Source organism: Nesoenas mayeri (assembly GCF_963082525.1).
Source record: "Nesoenas mayeri genome assembly, chromosome: Z".
NCBI classification, from domain to species: Eukaryota; Metazoa; Chordata; class Aves; order Columbiformes; family Columbidae; genus Nesoenas; species Nesoenas mayeri.
In genome coordinates, this window is record NC_137542.1 from 49926819 (window position 1) to 49947376 (window position 20558).

Here is a 20558-nt window from a genome sequence, read left to right on the forward strand (position 1 = left end):
CTTTTGTTCGCTTCTTTTGTTCAGTAGCCATCAACATAAAACACTTGTAAAAATTACTATTTAAAAGTAAATCTTTATCTGTTTAAATATTTTAAAACTATGTAGGGGGAATAAATGAGCATCAAGAATGGCAAGTATCTTTCATGTGGGTTAAGCAAGGAATGTGAGAAACTTCTTGTTCTCATTTAAAAATAAGGAATGTTTGAGGCATACCAGTAATTCCCATTACAAGAATCACTAATAGTTTTGTGTGCTAGCCAAACTTGAGCACTTGCAACAACTTATTACATATACTTGTCATAATGAGGCATTCTCATATGGCTTGCTGTGGTATTTGTGGCATTTTTGGCTAATATAAATGTCTTATCATCTATCCTTGCCTCTCCAGTAAAGGTAATGGTCTGACTTGAAAATGGTTCTGCCGAGCTCTATGCCTTAACTCAGCTGCGGCTGCTGGGCTTCTTCAGCTCTTTGCCAAGCTGCTGGGGACCAGAGGCCAGCAAATGACTTTGCTCTTTTAACACAGCCCTTCCCCTCAGTTGCCTCGCCTACACCCCATTTTTATAATGAAGACACATCTGTTTAAGGATACCTTCAGAAATTATATTAGTACAGCTGGGTTGAACCTATGTGCACAGATTTACTTCCACTGACATTTTTAAATAAAAAGAAAAAAAAAAGCACTTATTTCTTTCTGAGAACTGAGTAACTTCCATATGTTTTTGAGATTATTTCAGTGGTTGTGTTCTGAATGCATGTGCTTGAGAGGGCTGCCTCTGCATTCTTTAGGAATTCTTCAAGCTGGGTAGACTGAACGTATATTGCTGCATTTTTAAAGTTATGTAAATTGTTTCCAATATGTTATTTAAAATAATCTAATTTTGAAAATCAGTCTGCTAGTGTAAGTTCCCTAATTTTGAGAGAGTTTACTGCAATCTAGACCCTCTAACTCCATATCGTTACTGCATTTTAGTTGCATATTTTTTGATACAAGCAGAAAGTTTAAAATTGGAAATATAAGTGCTTATGTGCTGATTCTGTAAGTACATTAGCAGGTATGTAAACTAAATGTATATTTTTTCTGACTGAACTGTGGCTATACAAATGCATAATGTGCACGAGTTTACATCGTGAAGAACTAAAGCTGTGTAGGTAACAAATGGCCTTCTCTACCCCCAAGTCTTTATCCTTTCAGACCAAATATTTGCAGTCTCATATTTAAAGGATAAGCTCTGTAGACTTCAGAACTGCCAAATGTTATGGAAGATTGTGTTATGCTCAAAGTATTACCAGATTACTTCTTAATAATATGGTTGTACTGTAAAAAAAGCAGTCTTTCAAAAATGTGTGTGTGTTTGTTGGTTGGTGGTTTTTGTTTGCTTGTTTGTTTGCTTTTCTGGAGTACAAGTTGTTTTCTTGTATGTGGGATTTTTTTACTCTTCCATTTAAAAAAAAAAAAAGAAACAAGCCTTAAACATGAATTAGTGTGTGAGGGAAGGCTAACAGGATAAAACAAAGTACCTTCCATGCTGCCATTAACCCTACTTGTAGCTTGTAACAAAAAATCCTGAAAACATGTTTAGTGCAAAAAATTGTTTGTAGAAATGGACTGACAAAACTAGGTATCTAGTTAAGAAAATAAGTAGAATTATAAAGCACATTGAAAGTAGTGTTATATATGAAAGTTTATTTTAAAATAAATTTTAACAGTAGAAAAGTTCTGAGCAGCATTGTCCTTCTTGCAGACATTACTCTCACTATAAAAATAATTAATTTTAACTTATTGTACTTTACTTACTTTCAGATTTAGAGTAATTGTTCAGTCAGTATGTCTGTGTGGTAAGGCTGTGGCTGCTCCATGGCTGGTACATCCTTCTCTCAAGGATAGTAACTAAATTACAAACATTTTCAGAATAAGTTTAACAACTACCATGGTTATAAACAGAAAAGTAACTTTGAAGGATAAGAACCTCTGCTGTCTTAGCTCTTGTGAAGTGTTTTACAGGGAGAAGGGCTGTGAGTGTTGAGGTCAGGAGAGGTGGGACAAATGCCTCTCCATCAGTACGGCAGGGGCTGGGAAGCATGAGGATCCACTGTTTTCATCTTCTGCCTTTCTACTTACGAGCAGAAGCACTCTATTGGGAATAGCCTGGTTCCAGATAAAAAGCTTGCTTTTGGTCCCAGTGCCTAGGAGGCATAAGACTTGCTGTTTAAACACTGACAGCATGTTTGTCTAATGCAAGATTGAAGTGATGTCAACAAGTCAAATGGGTAAATGTAATGAACGAACTATTTGTGAGGTTGCAGTTGTCAAGTTGAGAGGTTTGCACTGTAAGAGGGAGGAAGAGTCAGTCAACACCCCTAAGTCCATAATAAATGGTAATTCATTTTGAGCCCACATCCACACAGAATTTTCTGTATTTTTGAGAGCATGTTTCGAAGCAACAGGTTACTTATTTAACTTAAGTTTTGATCAGCATGTTGAGCTAGCCAGTCCAAGTTCCAGTAATATCCTCATCAGATGAGAACAGGAAAACTAACTGGCAGTGATATTGGTAACCTTACTGAACAACTGATTAAACATAATGTGGTTATTTGTATTCAGTGAATATATTTACTGAAATATTGAGCCATACTGTGCATATCAGCAAGTTTGCTGATGACACTAAGCTGGGAGGAGTGGCTGACACGCCAGAAGGCTGTGCTGCCATCCAGCGAGACCTAGACAGGCTGGAGAGTTGGGCGGGGAATAACCTAATGAAATTTAACAAGGAAAAGTGTAGAGTCCTGCATCTGGGCAGGAACAACCCCAGGTTCCAGTATCGGTTGGGAAATTACATATTAGAGAGCAGTGTAGGGGAAAGGGACCTGGGGATCCTGGTGGACAACAGAATGACCATGAGCCAGCACTGTGCCCTTGTGGCCAGGAAGGTCAATGGCATCCTGGGATGTATTAGAAGGGGGGTGGTTAGTAGATCAAGAGAGGTCCTCCTTCCCCTCTACTCTGCCCTGGTGAGACCCCATCTGGAATATTGTGTCCAGTTCTGGGCCCCTCAGTTCAAGAAGGACAGGGAACTGCTGGAGAGGGTCCAGCGTAGGGCAACCAAGATGATTAAGGGAGTGGAGCACCTCCCTTATGAGGAAAGGCTGAGGTAGCTGGGTCTCTTTAGTTTGGAGGAGACTGAGGGGTGACCTTATTAATGTTTATAAATATATAAAGGGTGAGTGCCATGAGGATGGAGCCAGGCTCTTCTCGTTGGCAAACAATGATAGGACAAGGGGCAATGGGATCAAGCTGGAACACAAGAGGTTCCACTTAAATTTGAGAAAAAACTTCTCAGTAAGGGTGACAGAGCACTGGAACAGGCTGCCCAGGGGGGTTGTGGAGTCTCCTTCTCTGGAGACATTCAAGACCCACCTGGACATGTTCCTGTGCAACCTCACCTAGGCGTTCCTGCTCCAGCAGGGGGATTGGACTAGATGATCTTTTGAGGTCCCTTCCAATCCCAAACATACTGTGATACTGTGATACTGTGATAAAGTGTCTGTATGCTTTGGTAGAATATAATTATAACTGCTGGACAAGGTACCTTCTGTTTGCACTGCCTTGTCTCTGTTCTCATGAGACTGAAATAGGAAGAATACTGGATTTTAAGTATAACTTATTGTAATAACTCTAACTATTTTAATAAAATAATTATTTAAAAAATACAGATTTTTAACACTTCTCCCCAGCATGAGTCACTTACAGCTGAGTTGCCTGGCTGTTATAGTCAGGCAGTCTGAAGTAGCTGGTGTTCAAGACAAGATTGGGTTTATGTATGTTTGATATCATCCATAGTTTGGCTTATAGAGCAAGACGGCAGAGATATTTATAATTTGTCTGTAACCATAAAATGTTTTTTCTCATGTGATTGCTAGTGCCGAGAGGATGAGGGCCACTCAAGTTTACATTAGAAAAGGAAGATGATGCTTGTCCTGATTTTGCCAGTACCTTTATAAATATAGAGCTCTGTAGCTAACATTGTAGTATGAACACAGGGCATATGAAAATGGTCAGCATAAAGGCAGTGACATTGAGTTGGGAAATGCTGATGTTGAAGGATAGTATTTCTCGAAAATATGAACTTTAAAGTGACTTGCAGATGGAATATTTCCTGAACACTAAATTCATGGTGCTTTCAGATGTTCACACACACAGGACAGAAGTGCAAAATGAGAATTGGGAAGAGGTAGATCAGGTGAACTCTAATGAAGGCAGACTTGTATGTGTTGCATCTTGTGATGAAAGGTGGGTGTGCTGTATTTGAAGTGCCTGAAAGCTCCTGTGAAATGACAGTGAACAGTACATAATTGTAGAAGTAGGGGTAAGGGTGAAGTTATTTTACAGGAATGTTTAGGTGAGGACAAATAAGAAGATGATAGTGAGGAGATCTGGGGAGGGACATGCATTACCATCATGAGGGCAGAACTGGCTCTCAAAACTGCAGCCAGCTGAGCCTGGAGGAGATGCAGAAGGGTAGCCAGAGGAGAGGAGCTGGTTTTCAGGGTGTGCTGCAGGCTGGACAAACAAAGGTGAATACAGAGTGAAGATTGCACAGGGGGATGGAGAGAAATTTTGTGGCAAAGTGAGTGGGCATAGGAGAGATGCCCTTCAAATGATTGGGGTTTTTAAAAAGTATTTTCTGGAGAAAATGAGGCAAGGGAAGAGCTGATGAATGCTTGATTTTGGAGCAAAAATCAGTATTCATATAAGCATACTTCTTTGAAAGTTTTTACATATGTAGGTGGTGCTGCACACAAACTGGATGTGGTGGGTAATTTTTGCGAATTGATGGTATTACTGGTGGTACTATGACACTTCATGATCCCGGTGTTGAAACAGTTGACTCATGAGTGTGATTTGCGTGCTAATTATAACATAGCTAATGATTGTATTTAAAAGGAATATGAAGACATATTGGCACCTTTCCTCCTTCCTACCAACTTCAGAAAATTACAATTTTCAATAGTAAGTATTGCAAAGCTGAACTTCTTCACATATCAGTGACTTGAACTTTAAATGGAGATGGTAATAAAAATGAATTTAAGCAGCTGCTCTTTATTTATATCTTGCCCTTAACTGTAGCAGTTAACCACAGCATGGTTTCTTGAGATAACACTTTATGGCATGGAAGCACCTTGTTTTGTATGTAGAGATTACAAAATAATATTGTTGTGCATAACAGCTCAGCTATAAGTTGGCCCCAGGCATACTACAGTGTGGTCAGCTAACGCTTCCTGATCTGCATTTCACATATGGGGCTCTGTTAGCTGTTTTTATATTTTTTTCCACTCTGTTTCCTGAACATCTTTTCTAAAACACTTCACTGACCTTTATTTTATTAATTACCAAAATCCATTTTTCTGTTTTGCTTTGTTTTCCTGCAGGCAGCATCATAAAATCTTAATCAAGTGAAAATGACCTTTAGCAATCTGACATCAAAGGCTGTACTACTGTATGATGAATGGATTAAAGATGCTGGTAAGTCATTTAAATCTAAAACTTGTTAACTTTCAATAATTTTGAATAGCAATGTGTAGTTATTCTAAGAATATCTTTGTTTTTCTGTAAATGTTTCTAAGACTTGCCAGATTACCTATTGATGTTTTTAACTGTAAAGAACAGAGTAGTGTCTTGTGTTTTAAAAAAGAAAAAAGCAAAACTCAGCTAGTTTATGGGTATAACCTCAGACTAAATAAAGTTCAGACAGTGATTCTTCTGTAAGAGTTTCTGGCTTGCCTGTACATATAGTTTCCACTTTTCCTGTACTGCTGAGCATAAGGCTTTAACTATTTTTTTAAATTATTATTATTATGTTTTTAGTTACTAAACATTGTATTTTCTCACTTACCTGAGCTACATGCATGATGTTACTGACTTTCGCTTTTGTGAAGTAAAAGAAATAAAAATCCTGATAAGTTATATTATCTTGAAATCAATCCTCAATGATGAACTCTCTCATTGTTCTGTTTTGAAAAGGAATGTTAGTCTCTTGTTGCAGCTGGTATGAGGATATTAAAAAGATTTTGCTTCAATGTTTCTGTTCCATAGGTTTTCATGCTTACAAAAAAATGACAGACAAGATCTCAAGTTTGGGGTTAAGACCCATCTGTTGTAGTGGCATCCCTGTGTGTTTCTCTCTGTGCTAGGCACATAGTGATGGGCATTAGCTGATTCCTGGGGAAAACTTGAGAAGCAGTTAAGATTTGATCAATCAAATTACTAATTTATCTTTTCTCGTACAGCTGAGAATTATTTCTGTTGTTCTGTAGAACTACAGCAAGTGAGCAGGGAGTTTTATCAGTGTGACTTATGGGGTGAAGTGAATTTAGAAGGGAGATGGGTGATTGGGTATTTCTGCTGCAGTGTCCGTGACTTCAGAATCTGAGTTCCTCGTCTCTCTGCCTACCAGAGCTTGTATTTGGCACCTTGTAGCATGCTCTTAGTGGCTGAATATGGTTTCCTCGGATCAAGCTGGGAACACTAATGTGAAAGTTTTGGTAGTAGCAGTGCAATGGGTGGATACAGAAAAAGCAGTCAGCTGTGAAGAGCTGGTGGTTCTCTTGGAGTGCAACACATACAGATGCCTAGTGCTGTGGTTCACAGTCCTTGCTCATCTGTGTGTAGCAGCAGTGGGCACATTGTAGACTGTGAGCTGTGTTATAATGTATTTCCTCCTCAATCTGTTTGAAAACCCCCAGTGGCTGTTAACAACATCAGAAGGTCTCATGGGTTGTTTGAATGCTGTGGGTTGAAAATCACTGACTTAAGACATAAAGTCATGAATTAAACACTTACCAAAATTGCAGTGGTATAATTTCACCCTGAAAATACAGCAGCAAATCATGAAAGCAGAAGTTTGCTGAGTCAGTAGGTAAGTTTGGGATCATTCAGAAATGAATTTTCCAAGTCAGTATATAAAAATTAAAAAATATATGTTAAAAACATACATGAAGTTCATATCAGTTCTCCTGCTTATGGAGAAATATGGGAGTCTTTGGTGAGCTGTGACTTGGCAGGGAACCATGGAGAGGTGCAGTGGAATCAGGGTGAAGCTTGGATGGAGTGCCTGCCAGCCTCAGCTGCAGGGAGAAGGAGCATGGTCTGTGTAGGGGAAGGACTCTGCAATACCTCCAGCTGGGATAACTGGAGAGGAACTTGCAACACTTTTGCGGTTTGGAAGCTTGTAATATGAAGGTGTGTTTTTTATTGTGCTGTGAAAGTGGTGACATGCCTGGACTGAATAGGCACAAGCCTCAAGTACTAAGCTATGAGTACCAACTGATGGCACAGAAGGTCTTCTAACCTTAAAATGCACACGTTTATTATGTCTAACGTTGTACTGCTTATAAAGCTCAAGGGTCTTGAAAAGTGGGGCTACTCCCTGTTAGTGACTTGAACTTGTGAAATAAGGTTCATGCTTTTCCAGAAAAAATGAAGCCTCAGATGGAAATGCAGCCTCACTGATCTGCTTGTGCACTGCCTTCCTCTACTCCCCTCTGAGCCCCGTTCCTGTGTGAGAACACAGATTTTCCATGAATGAGAGCTCTGGACTGAAAATTTCTTCACTATGTCTCTTCTTCATTGCATGTGAAGAATTGATGCAGAAAGAAGCATTGAATCCTACAGGTGCTACATCTTGTTATCTAGTTGGTATGGATTTCAGGTGAACAGACTCTGAAACATGATCAGTGACAGCAAAACCTAAACCATTAAGAATTAAGTACTTTTCTGTAACTGTTTTAAGATTTGGTAAGTACTGAAATTGTTTGATTTATTTTTTTTTTCTCTTCCCTCCTCTAGATCCAAGACTGGATGGCTGGCCACTCATGTCTTCACCTTTCCCAACAACCTTTATCATTGGAACCTACATTTATTTTGTCACTTCCTTGGGACCCAAACTCATGGAAAATAAAACACCTTTTGAACTCAGGCAGATAATGGCATTTTATAATTTTAGTGTGGTAGCCCTCTCTTTATATATGACTTACGAAGTAAGTACTGCTTTTATTTGTAATGTATTTAAACATTTAGTGTCTCTAACTATCCTCATACTAACTTTTAATAAACTTATTAGTCTAATTCCCAGTTCGCAATTCTCAAAAAACTATTATTCTGATTGTTGTAATTATATTCCTCCAAGCAGTATGCTAAACTAATTGCACTGATACTTGAAAAAAAGGAATAAGTCATACTTAGAAAGATTGTAAAATATTTTATGTGTCATTATCTATGATTTACAAAATTAAAAATTCTCATAACGTTTTCAGTTTCCCTGGGTTGTAGCAGCTAAAGCAGACTACATGTTTTTCTTAGCCTGTTGTAATTGTTTCTGTCGTACTACACAATAGTCAGCACTGATGTTTCAAACTCTGTATAAAGTATGTTTACTATGGAATAATCTTTAGTTAGATCTGCCTTTTAAATGATAGAAGTTAACAAAATCTAATTTGGGGATTTTTTTTTTTAAAAAACCAAATTAAAACAAAAACCAAAAACTAATAGTAGGGGTGGGGGAACCCAACCAACTGAAGGAAAAAAAAAAACAAAACAAAACAACAAAAAAAACACCAAAAAAATCCCCAAACATGAAAGTCTTCAGCATTGATTTTCCTCCCCCACCCCCATCCTCCCTTTCTCTCAAAAAGAATGCTGAGATTTTCCTGTACTTCATAGCTCAAGCAAAAGCTAGACTTAAAGACTGGAAAGCCTGATGAGCTGTTTAGCATTACAGTTGAATGACCCAAAAATCCTTAGCCATGAATGTTATAGGCTATGTAGAAGCTTCAGTTACAACCTTAAACCTTAATGTGTCTGTTGAATTTTTTAATTTATTTCTTGGTTAGTTGGTTGTTTCTTTGTTGATTTGTTGGTTTTGGTTGATTATTTTTTGAAGTGTAGCTATTTAACAATAGTATAGTGTGCACAATAGCCTTATACATTTGCTTGGTGAAGCATCACTATGCTAGTACTGATTCTGTGTTAAATATGGCAATGTGGCTATTTCAGGTCTGGCAAATTAGTAATGAAAAGTTACCGAATTACTGTGCCAAACGGGCAGGCTACCTTTCTGTTAGCTTAACTGCATAAATTTCATCATGACTTAATTGAACTGCTTGACATCTCTTGTAACAGCGTTCCAGAGGCAGTGCCGCAGCAGCAGCTACTTTGTGTCATGACTGTTAGGTGGAAAGCAGTGGGCAAGACACCTGCAATTGCTGTTGACACTTTGTTTTGAAAAAATCACCAAACTTGCCTTTGTGATTTTGGGACAAGTTTGGTTTTGGTTATAACCCTCAGAAACAAACAAAAAATTAAACTTCAGTTAGTATTTTACACTAACACAGAATTCAATAAATGTGCTGTCAAGGCTTCCATGTCTCCCTTTCGTGAAAGAATGCTTGGAGAGAGTGCAACAGATTGAATTTCTGCTATTGTCTGGTGCTCAGCAAAAAGCTGATTCTTTCCCTCTTTGGAACCGAGCCATTTGGTGGGTGCTTTGGCATTGTGTTGTCTTGGTGGAGTTTCAAATCTTATTTTATTTAAGCAACTGATTTGTTTAGGAAGTTAAACAGACTAAAACTCTCCACCTGTTAAGAGAGCTGAACCTCCTGCCGTGCATGAGTGGATGATGATGATCAATGGATGAGAAGGACTTTATAAACAGATATAAGATACAGTAGTCCCAGTGGCTGGCAGGGGAATGAGCCAACTGTTAATGTTAACAATGTTGCTCTTGTCTGAGCTTTAATTTATTCCAAGAGAAAAGATTAAATTATATGTGTTACATACAGTCCTTTGGTCATGCGTGCGCTCTCAGTTGTAAAACCCTAGTGTCTTGTCACTCTTATCAGTAAAAGACTAATTGAATAATGCAGTTTAACTAAGCAAAATTTCAGAAACTATGATACTAAAACTACAGTGTATATTGATGCATTCCTTGTCTCCAATGACATTAAGCCATATTTTTCTCTTGTGCTGGTTTTCTTTCAGTATTAAGATGATGTGCTGGTTTCTTTTCAGTATTAAGATGGTTGACTGTGATAGCAACTCTCAAAAAATTTCAAAATGTTTGGTTATTTTTTGTGGTCTGATTTACAAAGTAAGTTGTTTTTTTTAACACTGGTTTTGAGATGCAGCTCTTTGGTTATTAGTGGTGAAATAATGGGTGTAGGAAGAAATCTCTTGTTTAAAGGTGCGGTCATGGAATTAAAAAATCATTAGTCTGCAATTGCAAATGATTTTATGGTAGCTGGCCCATACAGAGGTAATAAATGACAAGGTTGCTTATTCAACAAGTTTTTAACATTGTTTTCCTCTCCTGCTTAGTAATTGTGAAAGCAATCCAAAATAATGAATTTTTCAAAAGACATAAAGTAAGTCTTTGCCCTTTCCCTTGTCTTTGCTCCAGTTTCTTATGTCAGGTTGGGCCACAGGGTACTCATTTCGGTGTGATATCGTTGACTACTCGAGGTCACCTACAGCTCTACGAGTAAGTTGACAGACACAAACCTGAATTGTTTTACTATACTGACTTTATTTTTAGAAATGCTTTTTGAACAACCAAATGCACTACTGTAAAGTGGAATGCACTAAATGGAAATTCTCTCTTGCATAATGTAGAGCATGTGAGTTAACTGGAGGGTTTGGCTGATTGGGAGAAAGAAAGAAGCAACATATTTGTTAGCTTGCTCTTCTTGATTTTAAAATTCCTTCAGGATTAAAAAGTAGTTTGTGTTTTTAAAGAAAAACCAAACAAATCACACATTTAAATATTTCTATCAGCCCTGTGATGCCACTTACTTCCTTTATATAGTTACTTATTTTTCCTGCAGCTGCTTAGTTTTATTTATGACTATTAGGATTTAACAGTTTCTGGTTTTCACTCTTACAGATGGTGCGAACTTGTTGGCTTTACTACTTTTCCAAGTTCATTGAATTATTGGACACTGTGAGTATTTGTAGTCTAAACGAAGTAGTAGTATTTCTTTTTCACAGCAGAAGAACAAGTGCTGCTGGGGGCATGAATTGCTTTTTATTTAGCCCTCCAATCTTCAATTATCAGAATACCATCAAGGAGTTTACCCTTAATATCTGTTCTCATCATATTATCCCATTACACTGTCATTCCTTGATTATCAGAAAAAATGTTAATGAGGGAGCACACCTTTAAAAATTTAGGAAGCCCTGATAACTTGTCTGTTTAACAGCTAAATACACCAACCTGTTGTGCTATGGCAATGCTTGTCACAACACTGCAGATAAAAAATGTTGATCATGCTCAATTTTTTTTCCACTTCATCTTCAGATTTTCTCTTCCATATTCAGAATATTTTCTTCAGCAGCCCTGAATACAGTATTAATTGTCATACCTACCTACTCTAATTTCCTGTGTATGCCTTGGTGGTCGTGACAATAGATGTGTTTGATATCATTATGGCACTCTAACCTTTTTCAAAGGAAGTCCGAGGAGCACTGCATTGAATCAGAATATAGACCTTGCTTACCACCAACAGCCACCTTCCTTCAAACTGGCAACTTGTCATGAGTAGGGTCCCCAGAGATCAATACTGGGCCCAACACTGTTCAACATTTTCATAAGGGATTGGGATGATGGGATCAAGTATACCTTGATGAAGTTTGTCGATGACACCAAACTGAGTGGGCAAGTGGACACTTCAGAAGCCAGAGTCACCCTGCAGTCACCCTGCAGCCACCTCAGTAGGCTGGAAGAGTGGGCTAAAAAGAACCTTATGAAGTTCAGCAAGGAGAAGTGTAAGGTCTTGCACCTGGGAAAACATATTGCAGGACTGCAGCACAGGTTGGGATCTCCCTGATGGGCAATGAATGTAGGTTCCTCCTGGGGAGATTCCAGTTGTACACAAGAGGGAAATTTTTCACAATGAAGATAATCAGCCATTAGAATAATCTCCCCATGGAAGTGGTGGGTTCCCCAACATTGGACACACCAGCTTGTCTAGACTGTGCTTTTGCCAAGAAAAGTTGGACCAAGTGATCATTGTGGTCCCTTCCAACATGGCATTCTATGATTTCCCTCTTCCTGAGACTGACATCTGTCAGGGTTCATTTAGCTATTCTCAAACCAGCTTCTGCATGTTGGAATCATCTGTGATTTTGTTTGCCCTGTTGTGCAGGATGTAACAGTGGTGATTCAGGAGCTCACTCATGAGCAGTTAGGGTGTTCTATACCCTGCCAGCAAAATTAGCCATCTAACTTTGATTTGCAAATACTCATGATTCAACACTGGAATATCATAATTATTGAGACAAATGGAATGGTAATGGAAGGGCTGGAAATGCTAAAGCTGGAAAAGCCTGACAAGTTTAGTCCTCTATTTACCTTTACTATGCACTGGTTAGACTGCTCCTTTTTAATTAGTCCTGGGCCTGAAAAATTATTTTTTTTTTAAATTTGTTTTGTTTGAATATACCTAGTCAGGTACCTGTTTCTCAGCAGGTTTTTGGGTTTATTGCAAAAGTAATTTCTTAGCTGTACTAATTCAGCTGTTTCCAAATGTTTTCCTGGGCACACCAGGCTTCTTTTCTTCTGTGTTCCTTTGCTTGCCATCTGATACTACCCTTTGCGTGATCTGACTTCTCCTTACACAATTTTCTTGCTCTGTCTTCCCTTAACACTTCTCTCAATGTCTGTCCTTTAAAAATGAGGCCTGTCAATATCGATTAAGAATATCTACATATATTCTGTCAAATTTTTCATTTTTTCAAGGGTAGCTGAGTGTTCGTAATAATGTGCTATTTCTGTAACTTAATATTTTCTACACTGGCTAAACACTGGACATTTGCTTTCACAGCTTGCCCTGGCTTTTCAGACTTCACAGGTGGATTTTACATACTGGTTTATTTTATTTATTTATTTATTTTTAAAGCTAGTTTGCATATCCAAAGCCCCAGTTTCCTTTCTTCTAAGACTGCAACTGTGAAGAATTTTTAAATGTATAGTAGTGAGCAACCAGCACTGATGCATACAGTTTTCTATAGGTACGTTGGGCTTCGTTATCGCCTGTAACATTCTGTTCATTAAAAATCTGTTTCAGATATTTTTTGTGCTGCGTAAGAAAAACAACCAAGTTACATTCCTGCATGTCTTTCATCATTCCATCATGCCATGGACCTGGTGGTTTGGAGTCAAATTTGCTCCAGGTAGTGGAGAGAGAGTTTCAGTTGTACATATCTTCTGGTAGTAAAAGTTAACTATACTAGACAAAAATATTTAAAGAATAGAATTAAAAATCTTGTAAACATGAATGTTTTTAAATTTAGATGTCTGCAGTATTTCTTGGAACACATGAGATCACCGTAAATATTTATATGGGTGGGGAGTACTCATTTTTCCTATTTGATAGCATTTTGTGTAGTGTTGGTTTCTTGGGGCATGCCGGGGGAAGGGTGCAGAGGAGAACACTGTAGATAAGCAAAGAGCATTATTACATAAAAAAGAGAGGTGACTGCAAAGTCAGAAGTGCTAAGGGGAGAGATACAAGCCAGATAACTGTTGAAACTGCTTCAAAGCCATTTGACTCCCAAAATGTAAGAACTGAGTTGAAGGGCAGGGCTGTGTTCTCATTTGGTTTTTGCCAGTTTAAGAAATTATTCAGGCTTTGTTGCAGTTATTTTTACGGGCTTTAGGTGGCATAAGGGGGGGTTATTTACATCTAATATTTTAGCTTTCCAAAACTACAGAAATATTTTCTGGACATTACTTATTACCGAAACTTACTTGCATTGTACTGAATTGAAAGTTTTTGTCCACTTCTAGCTTATCTTCACTTTCTCCTTTCCTGTTCTCCATGTCTGTGCATGCATCTTCCTATGTTACATTATTAGTGTGCAACACTAAAAAATACAGCTTGCTGTGAGAACAGCCTGATAAGCACAGAGTGGAAAAACGCACAGTCATTTAGTAGTCCACCGCTAGGAGGGTGTAAGGCTTTTTTAAGTGTTTCTACTAAGATATAGATTTGTTTTGTACACGTTTCTTCATTAATGTTCTCTGACATGTTTCTTTCTCCCAGAAATTGGTCACAAATTGATGAAAAGAACCATTGCTTATTAGATCTCACCTGTTAGTGTCTGGTTTGTGAATACAAAAACAAGACCTAGAAGCAGTCCAGAAGATTTGTAGATGGGATCTTTTGAACATGTCCAGTGTGCAGATTTTCCTAGTGTATAAAAGGATATACCTCTGTTGTATTTGTTTCTCTTATTAGGAAACTGCTGTCTTGCTCACGTCTTTCTGAAATGTTGCTGAGTAACTGGTATTTTAAGTTAATGATAGAATTGTGAATAGTTTTCTCAGCATACAGTTCAGTGTGCTTATAGATTTGAAAAACAAACAAACAAAACCAACAACAAGTAGCAGTCCCTCCTTTTCAACCTTGAAAAGTTTCCATTTATAGATGATTAACTTCCTGCATTTTATCTGGACATTGGATCAGTGTACCAGCTACAGGCTTCTGATTTTGCGTCAGTCGAATTTCCCATACGATAATTTGACAAATACTTTCAGCAGCGTGCAAGAACTGTTTTGTCCTCTGCTAATAATAGACACTCATATTCATGCAGAGCTATGTTTGTTTCTACAACTCTATTGCTTATCTTTATACTAATATTTCCAAATATTGTTCTGTTTGATAACTTATTTTTTTTCCAAGAATATCAGTCCTGCTGTTGATTATCTTGTATTCAGTTTCAACACTGTTTGTCCTTCTAAATAGTAGTATTAATCAAGTTTTCAACCTGTTTGTAAAAAAACGATGGGATTGGATAAACATTCTGATTTTTCTCTGATCTGATATAGACAGGTGGTTGTAAAATTGTGCTTATGTATGGTGTTGCTTTTTGGAGCATATTTTTATACTTTGTTTAGGTTGTTTTTCTTTTTTCTCTGCTTTATCTATTTATTTTTTCTTTTGAATATTCACTGTGCAAGCCAAATAAAGTATGTACATTTGAACTGTAAGAACACAAAAAATATTTTAAAAAGTACAAATAGCTAAGTTTCAAAGAAAGTTTGCAATCACAGCTGGAGTTATCATCTATCAAGCTGGAAGGTTACTATGAGCTACTAAAATCACAAAATAAGTTTTATTTCTAAATTGAATGATTTTTAATGGAAAATTGGCTTTTTTTCTTGTTAAAGATCTGCTTATGTGTTATCTTGTGTTCTTCCTGATGCTCAGTATTTTCATGTTCATATTTCTCTTAAAAAGACTTTGCTGACACTTCTTGCATAATTTTAACCTATAATTTCTTGTGTTTGTTAAAATAAAACTACTTCACCAGGATCATCTAACTCTGTAGTTGATCCAATAAAAAAGTATTTTCTTACTTGCTTTGTGAAATTTTCATATCCTACCAGTTTCAGTCATGAGTTTGTCCCAAATGGGGCCACTTGGCCTTAAATTTCCTTTTCATTTTGAAGTCTGTTTTTGAGATGGACAATGAATTTAGGACACCCTCACTTAGGTCATGATTCCAAAAACTTACTGTTAGAAACCATGATTCTTTCTCTGGGAATGTGGAAATCTATGCTAGGAAGGGAATTATTACTAATCCTCCAGAGCTTTGCAAAGTTCATCATGATGTCTAGAAATGAGGAGTAAAACAGGAGGAATACTGTTTCTACTGAACTTTCTGTGTTTCCATCACGTATGTGTTCTAATAAAAAATAATAACAAAAGGAACCCAAGGAACAAAAAAATTGAGTGAAATCTTTTACAGATAATTAGATCAGCTATGTTTTATTGCTGTTTTGGAAATGTTTAGATAAGCCTTTTCTGAGAAAGAAAACTGATACAGTCCCTCGGAACTGGTGTCAACTCAATTCAGGTTAAGTACCTTGAGGGGCTAATCAAAGTCTGTAGGTTTTGTGGTACCTTTTTTCTACCCCAACTCAAAGGAAACTAGTAGGACCTGAGGTGACTTTTTAAAATACCTGATGAAATAATTCTACATTTTGTTTTTTTCTACAGGTGGTTTAGGAACATTTCATGCTTTGCTGAACTGTATTGTCCATGTTATCATGTACACTTATTATGGAATATGTTCTTTGGGACCAGCATATCATAAATATTTGTGGTGGAAAAAATACATGACAACTATACAACTTGTGAGTAGTTTTCTGTTTGATGTAAATACCTCTCAGAAAGATGACTGTGGCTAACACATTTGTATGTGTTTATGGAGTAGTCCATGTAGTCACATGTAACTCTGAATAATTTAGCTTGAATATTTATAACTTAGAGTCTTTTTGTCTTGGTGGCCATACCAGTGGATTATTAACTTGTAGTTCATGTGGAAATTTTTTTTAAATCCTCCATTAAATAGATATTTTTGGGACATGCAGACCTTTTTGTGTCACATGCTAGTGTGCAAGGAAAGTGGGAATTCAGGTTCACCAGTCATGTTTTTGTTTCTCTCTGTATTTTTTCTGAAGAAGACTCCCATTTGTCACAGGTCAAATACTGTTCTTTCTTCTGTGAACTGGCCAAGGTAGACTCCCATTCTCCAAGAATGGGTTTCTCAGTGCTGCTTGTAATGCACTTTGTCCCACGACTTCCTCTTCCTTTACTCTGTGAATCTTTTTTCGGTGGAGTAACATTTTGGGAGAGGGGCTCTAAAGGTCCATCTTTATAATTTGAAAAAGCCTGCCCCCAAACATGCTTTCTGTTTTTCTATATGCAAGTTATGCTGAATATTTTTAAACTTCTGTAGTAAGTTTGTAATTTATTCTAAAACTATTTCTTTTCTTCACCTTTTTCCTCCAGGTCCAGTTTATTATGATTACAGTCCATATAGGACAAATCTACATAATGGATGACTGTCCGTACCAGTATCCAATTTTCATGTTTATTATTTGGCTATATGGCGCTATGTTTTTAGTCTTGTTTCTTCACTTCTGGTACCATGCTTACACGAAGGGGAAAAGACTACCAAAGGTGGCAAGAAATGGGGTCAAGAAAGATCAGTGAAACAAACTCTTGTCTCTAAACACAAAAAAGTGTATAAGTTAAAGTTGAAACTTGCACTACTTGACAATCAAGCTATTTAGGTGCACACAATACACAATGTATATTTTGTATGTTTTCTTCCAAAACAGAATTTGTATTTTTGCTGTAAGTTATTTGGGATTCAGAATTTGGGGGCTGAGAGGAGGAGTATGGATCTCTGACTTAAAAAAAAAAAAGAAAAAAAAAGAAAAAAAAAAAAGGAAAAAAGGTATTTTTATTTCAACAACTTGTTCATCGTTATCCTATAAGAAATGAACAGATAGATGATCTCTATCTAGAAGATGTGTGAAAACTAAGATATTCATTGTGAAAATCAAAATGTGTATGACAAGTACTGAGTACTTTGAACACTGAGGGGATATAATTACTTCACCTTAAATGTTATAGGTGTTGAGACTGTCAGCTGCATTTTATTAAAAGAGTGAATCTTCAATAAGTACTGTTTATAGAATCTAAAGCTTATTATTAATATAGTTAATACATAAACATTATTACATGTGTTTACGAAATATATTACTTAAAGGAATGTATGTTAATCTGTCAAGGTATGGTGTTTCATTTGAAGATCATAGTTTTTTGGATATACTATCTTTTACTAAGATAATTCATTTCATACTCTACTCACTTGAACATTATTCTAATTTGGGGATTATACAAACTGTCTTGTAGTGTGATGATCAAAACACCTTACTGATTTGTTCACCAAAGTACCCTAATTACTTATTATTCAATGAGTCTATGGATATGTTTTGATATTGGGAGCCTAGGCTGTTTAGTGGGGGAAAAAATGTTGTAAATCAGTAGCCAAAATTGTAATCCTCAAATAAGTTTAAAAAAAATATTTTTTGATTGAAGCCCAAATGTTACCTAGCATGATTGTACTGTGCTCTGTTTTCTTCCATTTCTATTATCTATTGAAATACATGCCTAGAAAGATTTTTCTGTTGATTTTGTTGTTGTTGTTTTTCATGATTATTATTGCTTCTTTTTAAGAACTCAAGGTTAAAGTTCCTCCATTAACAGCACCAGTTACCTTGTCCAGAACTAGGCAAAACGATATGTGCCATTGTCTGACCTGCCAGGGGTTGGCCAGACAGTGGTGACTGGGCATGCCTCCAGTCCATGTAGTATTAACCAGTATGTTGTTTTCCGTGGTTCGGCAGATTGTTAGGGTCACACGTATCAAAGTCAAAGGACCTAGCTATTTGTATGCAAGTTGCATTTGTACTGTATGAGTTTATTAAGGAACTGGTTCATGCAACAGATGTGTAAATAAGGAGTTAAAGGTGTTTAACTTAATGGTACCTTTAAAAGTATTGGTTTTTATTATATTCACTATTAACAGAAAAGAAGCTTGCAATATCTGGTTTGTACTTGTTCTATCTGTGAGATTTTTCAAATACCCAAAACTTTGGGGCTGGTTTTTATTTGCCTCCCTGCTGTACAATTCCAAGAAAGGAGGTTTGGTTACCTGAATACTCTTATGGGAATAGTGACATTTAAGGTGCATTGTTAATGCTAAAAGGATTTAAATTTTTTCATAGACATGAGTTACGAATGATTTCTTATGAGTTTACATACAAATCTTCTTTATGAAACATATAAAAATATCGTTCCACTATTTAGTCTCTGTAGCCTACCAGCTGTCATTGCAGATAGAAATTAGATCCCAGAAAGGATTTGGATGTCTTGAGATATATATTGTGACCGGTAAATTTTAGATGCTTGATCCTGGAATCCTCCTTGCTGAGTTTTTGCAGTGCGTGCAGAGAGGTTCTTTAGCACAGAATCCAATACAGACAGGGTGCTGATCAGGAGCCACACACATTTTCAGTAGGAAATGCAATCACTGACTCTTAAGTCTCAAATCCTGCCAGCCTCCAGCCCACATGTATGCCCTTGACTTCCAAAGTAGGGGATCATCTCCGAAGGAGAGAGGCCTATTGCTGTTTCTACAAATAGCTAGAAATGATTTGCCACTGATTTATTTTTAAAGCCTGAATGGTGCCTATTTGTTATGTAATAACTTCTTAACTAAGAACTGAATAAGTGGGACAATTTGCTTCAGTTAGGCCTTGTTGAGCCTGAAGGTTGACACGTTTGAGAAATGCAAGGCTTTCGGGGAAGGCTGTGACAGCTCATCTGTACTGTAAGCTATAGGATACTACCCTCCGCTTCTTCTGGAGGGAAGCAGGCATTTCTCTCTAATCTTGCAGGTGACTCCTGTGCTGGGGTGGTGAGGTCCTAGTTCTGCTCTCTGATTTTGCAGTTATCGCACCCCCTCCAAAATGCATGGAAGAACGCAGCTGGGTGTGAGGGGCCAGGCACTTGTTTGTTGGTTTGGGACCTGGATCTGCAACTGATTCTTCAAACTCCCTTGGCTTCAGTAGAAGCTGAGAGTATACGTTGTCAAAAATAAGCAGCTCTGCACAGGGACAGGTGCTGAACAAAAAGGAGACAGGAAAGCCTTTTAAGTCCAGCAGTTGTACAGTAGCCAACTGCCTCCAGAGTCAGTTTGTTGAGACTAAGAACTAACAAGCAGGAGCAGAAATGAGAGACGCTAATCATTAAGTAGGTGTCAGCAAGCGTCATTTCAGATTCCTGCCACGATTTCTTGCACGCTGGTTTAGTTTCTCTAAGTTATGAAGCATTTGGAGAAAGAATGCATTGTTTCAGTGTGTTTTATGGATGTATCCGAAGAGGCTGCATACAGTGTAGCTATGCTAATGATACCGGTGCAAAATGTTATTAAACCCTGCTGTGTTGCAGCCTGTGAGAATAACAATGTGATCTGTACAGTTACATTTTTTTATTACCTGAAATTGTGCTTCTTACATGCTGATGTGTGTTATATGTTTGAGCTATAACATAAAAGAGGAGCACAACAGTCAGCAAAATCATTAATATTATAGTGAATGGCTACTGATAATGAGGGGAATTGGGCTCAAAATTTTGTGTTCCTTAGAGTTAATGGAGGAGAAACACCAGTATTATCAGCTACTCCTCCTAAGAAATTTCACCTTGAAAACTGTGGTTTGCTTTGTTTGCTTGATTTATTTTTTTTTTCTTGGTAAATGAATGAAAAGGCTGTATTCAAGTGGCATTTCACCAAATAATATTTCATCGACATGATTTGATTGTTTTCCGCACCTTAGCCTGGACACACTTCCTGACTGAGGAAGCACCAACAACAATAGGTAGTTGATGTTCGTTTTACAAGTCGTGTGTGTCCGTGGACGTGACAGGGAGCTGTAGGGGGCGTCGGGGAGGCTGAGGGCCTCGTAACTGCCCTTTCCCGCTGCCTCCGGCGCCTCCTGCTTCAGGCTCTGTGCGCACCGCCCAGCGGGTTTTCTTTCAAAGCTCTTTTCCGCGCAGGCTGCCCCGAAGGAGCCGCTCCCGCTCCGCCTGCCCGGGGGCAGTCGAGTTTCTCCTCCACTGTCCCGCCCGCCAGCCCGCGGCGTTAG

General features: G+C 37.7%; 1 protein-coding gene across 1 annotated transcript in view; it reads left to right on the forward strand.

Moving 5' to 3' along the window:
- ELOVL7 (ELOVL fatty acid elongase 7) overlaps positions 1–17092 on the forward strand; it is a 32275-nt gene extending 15183 nt beyond the window's left edge. The window contains exons 2-8 of the mRNA XM_080362886.1: positions 5431–5524; positions 7847–8037; positions 10455–10535; positions 10938–10994; positions 13120–13225; positions 16057–16193; positions 16852–17092. Coding sequence (XP_080219012.1) covers positions 5461–5524; positions 7847–8037; positions 10455–10535; positions 10938–10994; positions 13120–13225; positions 16057–16193; positions 16852–17055 — 840 coding nt within the window. The 5' untranslated portion in view covers positions 5431–5460 and the 3' untranslated portion in view covers positions 17056–17092. The remainder of the gene's footprint in view (positions 1–5430; positions 5525–7846; positions 8038–10454; positions 10536–10937; positions 10995–13119; positions 13226–16056; positions 16194–16851) is intronic.
- The last annotated feature ends 3466 nt before the right edge of the window (positions 17093–20558 follow it).